This window comes from Chiloscyllium plagiosum, unplaced genomic scaffold (genome assembly GCF_037043375.1).
Source record: "Chiloscyllium plagiosum isolate Xiang-an unplaced genomic scaffold, Cpla_swu_hap1 HiC_scaffold_2, whole genome shotgun sequence".
Taxonomy (NCBI): Eukaryota; Metazoa; Chordata; class Chondrichthyes; order Orectolobiformes; family Hemiscylliidae; genus Chiloscyllium; species Chiloscyllium plagiosum.
Window position 1 is genome coordinate 9,812,767 of NW_028270140.1, and position 9,204 is coordinate 9,821,970.

The window sequence follows — 9,204 nt, forward strand, 5'->3', positions numbered from 1 at the left end:
GGTGTGGTTAAAATTAATTTTGTTGAATGTTTATATAAGCCTATTCCATTGTTTTAATTGGTATTATTATTGAATCTCGTCGCAAATAACTATTATTGCTTATATTTAGTAGGAAGTGCCAGTTGAACAGATATAAAACAAAAAAGTGCAAACACCTTCCTCCCTTTATCATAACGAATTCGAAAATTAAAACCGGCTTACTTTTAATTGATTTATTTTTTTCATCTTGTTTACAACAATAAGAGATCTGTTATCAGTAGCACTTAACTCTGAACATTAGTATACAAAAATATCCTAACAGTAACACAACCTCAGCCAGTGAACTGCCTGCTGTAAACGCCCATCCTTTTAGGGCCAATTACCGCTCAGCCTTTCGACGTCCAGTGTGTGGACGGATAGCTCGCAGTGCTAAAATGTTATGGCCTTTCCTCAGAAAGTCTTCGGGATTTTTATATTTCATTCACGTAAGTCTTGCGGCAATGCATTATCAGGGTGATTTTGTTTTCAATTTGTCAAAAATACACCGACTCCTCTCCCTTGCCTGTCCCCTCAGGCAGCGTGGTTGTCCAATCCCAGCAGTGTTCCTCTCTGGGTTGTGGTTGTTTGATGAAATAGGTCGTTTGTCAGTATGTGTGTGTTTTTTCTGATTCCATAGGAATTTCCCGGAGTTGGGAAAACCCGGAAAGGTTTTAGCTTACACTCTCCTTCCCACCCCCCACCCCCCACTTCCCCCGACCCCTTTAACTAACTCGAAATAAGGCACTTTTTGTTTTGTTGGTGTTGCTGTACACAGTTCGAACAGGTAGGTTTGAGTCAAATGCTGCTCCCCATGCGCACAATTAACAAGTCCTTGACCTCGACCTGAAACGTTAACTCTGATTCCTCTGCACAGACGCTACCAGACCTGCTGAGCTTTTCCAGTAAGTTCTGTTCTTGTGTCTGAGTTACAGCATCCGCAGTTCGTTGCGAGTACTTTGTTTGAAGCTATATTTATTATGAAATTTGACAATACATGATTAAAAAGCCATGTGAGACCACTAGAGCGAGCGGTACTGCTAATCCGTGTTAAACATTCAAACCAATCAGAGTGCGATCAGTCTATTAAATACAGCCAGCTAACTGTTCACACATCACCTGATGGATAAATCTGCTGTTTCTTTTCAACTGCACTTCGTTTTTTTTTAATGTATAAGTGTGACTAAATATTTTAACTTAGTGCACCAGGTGCGGGGCCATGCAGTCAGCAGTTACAGCAAAAACTGAAAGCGTCTCTTCTTCAATTGCTGGACTTGGTCCGATTTTCCATCTCACTTACCCTCCCCCTTCCCACAACTCTTCCCCCCCCCCCCCCCCCCCAAAGAAAACCGTTGCAAGCAACATGGTAAAGTCCACTTCTGTATCCTAGGCGTCTCCCCTCCCAGACTGCCTTTCAGAAACGCTGTCCACCATGGCAAAGGGAAATTACACTCTCTGGCCTGTTCACTAAACTCTCCAGAGGCATCAGCGAAACGGGCCACAGCTCAGCGTGGGTTTATCATTACCAGCTTCAGCCAATGCTGTATTTTCCAATCTGTTCAGTACAATGCTATTAGCCGCGACATATTTGAAATCAAAGTAACCACGTTGATTTTCAGTTGGATCCGTGGAACAATTTGGTGACAAAGTGAAACTAAATCGGTCCGTAATCATTGAACCACCGTTTATTTTGCACATTCCAAGTTTCCCTGCTGTGCCTCACATTCAGTTGTCTCACGGAGTCGCTCATTGCTTTTCTGGATTGATTCGAGAGTACAGTCCACTGGAACAGAGTGCCTCTTTGTTCTGGAAGTATGGAAGGTCTCTAACGATTCCCGGGAAGGAGTAGTCCATGTGTGGGCGAAATGGGAGAGTTGGCATCAGGCCAGAAGTGACATAAGGGGACATGAAGGTGGGGAGCCCCCGGCCAGGGCTGGAGTATGCCAGCCGGAGTGGATTAACGCCCAGCCTGGGGTTCAAGCCGTACAGATTGGCGGGTCCTCCGAACACTGCGCTCGATTGCAGCGGAGAGAAGGCGGATTTGGTGCCCAGGGATCCGCCAGAGAGCCCAGCCAGGGTGAAGTGCGGGGGTCGCTGGAGCTCCGTAGGGTCGGGCCCGGGGCACGCCACGTCCTTGCCTTGCCCCTTCTGCTCCTTCCCATTGAGCACCTGCTCGATGGCCTGCACCACGTCTCCCCTGCAGTCTGCCAGGATACACTCCAGCTTGTCCCGCTTGTGGCTGGGGAAGATTTTGGTCAAGATGTCAATGGGTGCCCTGTGGTTGGCCGATGAGCCCGGGAGACTGGCCATCACCTTCGCCAGCTCCTTGGGTTTCTCACACTCGTTGCCCGACTCCACGTCCGACGGAGTCACTGAGCGAGGGCTGTCGGCGCCTTCCGATGGAGGATCCGGGGATGGGGATAGCCGGCCCGGCTCGGTCTCCCCTGCTTCGGCGCTTCCCTTCAGCTTTCCATTGGCGTCTGAGCCCTCCGCCTCTGAACCAAGAGAGGGCGCGGCCTGGAGAACCGAGCGGCTCACCAAACCGTTGTAAAATAGTTCATACTTGGGACTTTTCTGGCCTAGAATAAAAACAAAAGACACTTAGACTAGGCACAGGAACTTAAAACATTACTTGCTTTGCAAATAGATATATTACACACAAAGATCAAGAAAACAACTATGACAAAAGTTTATAATTTAACACGGTACTGTACGATTCTTGTTTTAACTGAGTGAAATTCTCCTGTTAAAGGAAAACCAAACCAAAGTGTTCCCTGGATGCTGCCTGATCGGCTGCGCTTTTCCAGCAACACATTTTCAGCCGAGATCCCCCTCATGTCCTATTGATTGATTCACCTCAGTGTTTCTACTCAGGGTTTCTACTATCTTACAAACGATGCAAATCACAAAAACAAAATCATGTGACATTTCTGAAGCATGGTCACTGGACTCAAAATGTTAATTGTTTTCGCCCTGCACAGACCATCTGCAGTCCTCACTTTCTACACAGACCAGCCCGAGTTTCTCCAACATTTTCTGTGTTTGTTTCAATATAAAATATTCTGTTATGCCCAAGAGAATAGTTTTGCTGCTCGGTAGATTTGCGTGAATTAAAACGATATTTTTTTCTTTAAATTCTCGCTCAAATTCAAATTATTTACGACAGGTTTTGATGCTAAACAAAACAGAGTCGTAGAATTGTACAGCACAGAAACAGAGCCTTCATCGACCAGAAATCCTAAACTAATCTAGTCCCATTTGCCAGCATTTGGTATCTGTCCAAACCCTTCCCATTCGTAAAACCATTCAAATGTCGTTTAAACTTTCTAATTGTACCAGCCCCCACTATTTGCTCTGGCAGCTCATTCCATACACACACCACCCCCTGATGAAAAAGTTGTCCTTTGGGTCCCTTTTAAATCTTTCCCCACTCACCTTAAACCTGTGCCCTCTATAGCTTTGGACTCTCCTACCTTGGGGAATAGAGCTTGACTATTCACCCGAACAATGCCCTTTATGATTTCATTTGAAACACTATCTTACGAATGTGTTTCCATTCAAACGCCGTTGAACGAAAGCATCCCCCTTTTTAAAGTACGTCACATAAGATCTAAAATCCATATTAAAACCAGTAAATCTCCAGCTTGGCCCAGTACAAAAGAAGGCTTCAGATCAGTCTTTCCCCAGGCCAGGAATTCGACGTGTGTTATATAATACTCTAAATAAAAACCGAAAGAACTGCGGATGCTGTTACCCAGAAACAAAAACAGAAGTTGCTGGAAAAGCTCAGCAAGTCTGGCAGCATCTGTGAAGAGAAACTTAACGTTTCGGGTCCGGTGACCCTACCTCAGAACTGAACCCGAAACGTTAACTATAATATTTTATCATAGATTCTGTATGTTTTCAGAGGAATTCTGGGTTCTCCCAGGAGCATCTTACTGTTTTGTGTGTGTGAGATAAGGTTTTACCACTCAGTTCCCCAGATGCTGGCAACGTTTGCAAATTGCAATCAATCTGTCGTTTTGGTTTAAGCGCTGTATAAAATGTCTGCCTTTAGCTGCAGTGGGTAAGTGACCTGCTTGTTTCGTGAGCAGCCATTTCTGCTTTTGTGAACTATACCTGGTCTCTTATCAGCAAGCCAGAGCTCAGCTTACTGAGAGACAGCCCATTTTCGGAATCTTCCCCCCATTGTATTGGACTATCTCGAAGCACATTCGCGACTCTATTCCTGCAAGTTCTACAGAACATTCAAGCTTTTAAACAGTTTACAGTTCTTCCAGGGCAAGGACACTTATTTTTAACTGTTGGAATCTGGTTGCAAATCATTCCACCCCATATTTAAAATTTTATTTTGCATTAATGTATACGAAAAAGAACTGAATTCGCTAGGATCTGTTAGTGACCTTCAAGGGACACAGTATAGGATGTACAAAAAAAAATCAATAGTTTAGTATAAAATGTTACTCTACCAGGGAAGCAAATTCTACATTTTGTTGATATTTCCTCATTTACCTCACTTATGTATGAAACGATTTGTCACATCAAAAGCCAACCCACCTCTCACCGCCACAACATATACACACTTTGAAATGAATGAAAATTTTAAAAATATATATTTTTGTGGATTGGATTGCTGCCTTTCAACACAAGTTTCCGAGGTTGAGGGAAAACACTTTCATGTTCGCAAACACATTAACATTTGTCCACAGTAAATTGGCTTGAGGGTGACCTCAATGTCTGGTCTGCATTATTCCCAGCTTGAAGGCATTCATTTAAAACAAGTTTGGACGGGTCCAATACACTTGGTTTAATGTAATTCACAAAAATGTCCCTTTACCGCCCGACTTGGCATCTCCTGTTAATGTCACGATCCAGTCGCAAAAACAGAAAAGCATCTAGTAGGTTACTACTTTCGCAAAAGCAAACAAACCACAACCCATTAAAAGCTAAAATCCACAGTCTCGCTTAAAGTGGTTCAGCCGAGACAGTTTAAACCCCACCCGGTAACCTTTCTTACGAATGGAACACCTCTCTCCACATATCACAGTATCTCCAGTATTTTCTCTTTTTAGTACCAGTCTAGAGTCACATTTTGGGACACATTTGCATATTGGCTGAATACAATTACTTGAACAAGGTCTTAGATTCTCGCTAATTTCCCATTAGGCTATTGACAACTGAGATTTGTAAATAAATCAAAGTCAGATCATTTTTGAGGGTGGTTTAAATAAGATCAGAATCAACAGTCCATTGTCCAATCGCTGTTCGATTCCTCCCCTTATTGGAAAATTGAAACAGTAACAAGGAATGGTTTCACTACAAAGGAAAGTAGAGTTATTCCGAGATTAACTGGAAGCTTTCCTTTTATTTGTAAATCAGCCTTTTATTTCAAATTACTTCAACCTGTTCATTGTTTATGGACAAGTGGAGTAAAGTGGACATTTGACTCAAACTTGTATCATTTCACGTTTCAGCTGCTCGGACTGTACAATTTGACCCACATCAGGAAAATATGGTCAAGCAGAAACTGCAGCTTTGTTTTCTTTGTAAATAGTCTCCACATAAAGTTTGCATTTAAGCCTCACGCAAGGCTGTAGTCCTCATTTATTATCCTGGGGTGCAGTGAGGTGAAAGGGCTTATTCCCCACTTGAAATGTTTGTTGACAACGCTCAGACCTTATCACCGACTTGGCTATTGAGATAATGAACATGTTATTGTTGAAAGGATGATCAGATACTGACTCGAATATTTAGATAATGTATTGGGCTCAGAAACAACTGCTAAGCGAGAGTTTTTTATAAATCAAGAAGATTGACCATTGTTTTCCAAACAGCAATTTCGACGCGGAGAAAGCCGAATAATGCTTTACCAACAAGAGCGCACATTTTTAAATGGGGTAAAATTACATGCATTCTGTTTTAAAACTGATAACTTAAAATGGCCCATCATGACATCGAAAACAGTCGAGTTCTGTTAGTGCATGAGGAGGTCACGATTTGAAATGAATGATTTGAGATGTTAACCCATTAAGCGGAAAATTATTGACTATTCCAGGCTGACCCGGAGTACTCGATCCACTAAACACTAACAATAAATTTACAACCGTTCAATAATATGTTTCAAATAATTTTGATGGGGGGTGGGGTGGGGGTGGGAATGAAGTCGAATTATAGCAGAAACCTGGCACTATTGAACATTGAACAAAAACAGAAATAGCTGGGAAAATTCAGCGGGTCTGGCTGCATCGATGGAGACAGAAAACAGTCGACATTCAGAAACATCAACAGAAATTGCTGGGAAAACTCAGCGCGTCTGGCAGCATCTGTGCAGAGAAATCAGAGTTAACATTTCAGGTTAGGTGACCCTTCCTCAGAGGAGTTTGTCTGCCCACAGATACTGAGTTTCTGCAGCAATTTCTGGGGTTTTTTTTTGTTGTTCCCCGTTTTATTTTCACGACGGGCCGGTGAGGGGGGGGAGGTTTAGCCCTCAGTTCTGCCCAGGAGGGTCACTGGCTCTTGATTTCTCTCTGCACGGACCCGCCGAGCTTTCCCAGCGGCTTCTGCCTCCGGCTGTGTGGCGCACCCCCTCACCTTCCTTCTGCTTCTGATAGTCGGCTCCGAAGATCTCGTAGGGCGCCGAGACGGCTCTCGATCCCGGGATGATGCTGTTAGCAGCCGCGGCGGCCGCTGCCATGGCCAGGCCGGCTTCGGCCGCTCCTCCCCCGGCGTACATGAACTGGAGCTCCCTGGCTTCGTTCTCCTCCTGGGCTTGCTGGCGCCGGAGAGCGACTTGCGCGGCCATGACCCGCTGCCTCTCGGCGATCAGCATGCACTTGGCGCACAGGCAGTCCCTCCAGCGGCAGAAGCGCTTGTGGCCCTTCAGCGCCGACACTACGCCGTGGTTGCGGCAGCGGGCGCACTTCGGCGTCCGGGGGTAGCGCTCGGCGGCCGAGGCGGCGGCGGCTGCGGCGGCGGCCGCCCGCAAGAGCAGCGCCGGCGGCCGGAGCAAGGGCGAACCGCCGGCCGTGCCGCCACCGACGGAGATGGGCACAGCCGCGGGGTTAGGCTGCAGACAGGAGCCCGGGAGCGGGGCAGAGGCCAGGGACGCTCTGCCATCCATCCCCACCCCACCAAACAAAATTAAAACAAACCAGCAAGGAGCAATCTTATTTATAATGATCAATTAGAGGTGACTTTTTTTTTTGTATGTGTGTGCTTGTTGTTTTACAGCTGGCCTCGCAACAAAATAGCAACAAACATGGTTGTGCAACAAGATGCACCAAAGGCGCTGGCAGGGATTTGCAAACTACTGCACCCTCATGAAGGGTCAATCAACAGCCAGCACTTCCCCGGCTCACTGGAGATGTGACATGCTGCAAATCATCAGGAGGACTTTTCTACTGAAAGCAAAATTGCTTGGATTACAAGCAAACCTGACTTCAAGTTAGATCTCTCTTTTTTTTTGCCACATGCACACTCTGTGGCTACAAATGGGAAGGAAAAAGAATCGGGGATAAGCGCTCTGAGTTTGCACTTGCGAAATGCGACTACTCCTGAGTTCTGGACTCCTGATGAAGGGTTTATGCCCGAAACGTCGGCCCTCCTGCTTCTCGGATGCTGCCTGACCTGCAGTGCTTTTCCAGCGCCACACTCGCGACTCTACTCCTGATGGTCTTGCCCGGCCTCTGTTCAAGTGCAGACGCTGCAAAAGATAAATAGATGACTGACATGTGGACTTGCCCCCGCCCCCAGCTGGCTGTCAATCACCACCCGGGGTGGGCGGGGACATGGTGGGGGAGCTCCCCTATTGGCTGGAGTTCTGCACCAATGGAAACTCATTCTATTCCATATTGACTGCCCCCCCCCCCCCCCCCCCCCCCCCCCCCCACCCCCCCCCCCCCCCCCCCCGCCCAACAGCAAAGCAAACTGACCCCTCGCAGACTCTCATGATGGGCAGTGCTTGTCACTGGCCACTCGGGTGTTTTCCTATCTTCCTGGTGGTGGAAATTGAATAAAGATTTGTGCACCTTGTGTCTCTCACTGTGTCTCACACCTGCACACACACACCATGGGTGCTGGGAAAAAACATAAGCACTACCGCAGCTAGGGGGTAGTGTGGGGGTTAGCAGTGAAACAAAATCAACACTGGGTCCGAGGTACTGCTCACTCTGAGAGCTGCCTCTGAGGGAGCTGGATCAGTGTGTTAAAAAAAAATAAACAGGAGTGTCAGAGGTTCTGTTCACTGCAAGCTGGCTGTGAGGGAGCTGAATCAGTGTCAGGGAATCTCCACGTGGAATAAAAAAAAACAGACTCTCATGATCCACCTCCATACGAGGGGCTCTTGTAGCACTCTGTCCCTCCCTCTGAGATAGGGGGCCCGGCTTCAAGTCCCACCTACTCCAAAGCTGTGTCACAATCTCACCGAGCAGGGAAAATATCTGTAACTCAATTTGGAGAAACAGGCATTTGAAATAGTCAGCAAGCCATGAACAGATTTCACTCTTCGAAGCTAACCTATGTCAGTGTTATGTTCTAACTTAGGCTGTTTCTGAACAAGAGTGGAAAGGGTTATCGAAATTCCTCAATACTGTATTCTGTTCCTTTTGATGTTTCACGAGGCGTTTTCATTTTACTTTCCTCACCAAAAACACGTTAAATTCCGGCCTAAACCGTTTGTACATCTGCCAGATTAACTGGTTTGAATAAATACACCTACAAATGACTCGTTTTGTAGACAGTCCTTTTTTTGTGCTAGTTTTTTTTAGAAAAAAACAGACAGAATAAAATTAGCTTTTCGGCATCCGCAGTTTTTTTGTTTTATTTTTGTTTAATTTTTCATTAGAATAAAATTATAATAGGTTTCCACTTTTCGCTGCCAAATTTTTATTGAATAAAGTCGTGTCCATGAAAAAAAATCTTAATGCAGTTTTGGAAAGTCATTTACAGAATTATCTCAAATATACGCCCATTGTAAAATAAACATCTTTCGCATCTGCCTTTATACTAGAAAGTTAGAAACATGTGAATTTTTGCTAACTGCGGCCGATTTTAACCCGTAGAGCACATTTAGAAATCTAATCCTGGACATGTTGATAGAACGTTTTAACAGCTGATAATCGTTAAGATTTGATACTGGCGAACATTTTACAATCGTCGCCCGTTCGCTGTATGAATGGTGACTCAAGGTGT

General features: G+C 45.5%; 1 protein-coding gene across 1 annotated transcript; it reads right to left on the reverse strand.

Moving 5' to 3' along the window:
• Positions 1-1,399: 1,399 nt before the first annotated feature.
• LOC122564182 (doublesex- and mab-3-related transcription factor A1-like) lies at positions 1,400-7,251 on the reverse strand. Its single transcript, XM_043718874.2, has 2 exons — positions 6,607-7,251; positions 1,400-2,594 (listed from the first exon to the last, which is right to left on the reverse strand). Exons 1-2 carry the CDS (start codon positions 7,133-7,135, stop codon positions 1,762-1,764), a joined length of 1,362 nt encoding a protein of 453 aa, XP_043574809.2. The 5' UTR covers positions 7,136-7,251; the 3' UTR covers positions 1,400-1,761.
• Positions 7,252-9,204: the final 1,953 nt, after the last annotated feature.

Bases quoted from the DNA above. Each gene is read 5' to 3' on its own strand.
- LOC122564182 (XM_043718874.2), bottom strand. From the start codon at position 7,135: ATGGATGGCAGAGCGTCCCTGGCCTCTGCCCCGCTCCCGGGCTCCTGT. The intron at 2,595-6,606 runs GTGAGGGGGTGC...TTTTTATTCTAG, and splicing joins CTATCAGAAGCAGAAGGAAG to GCCAGAAAAGTCCCAAGTAT.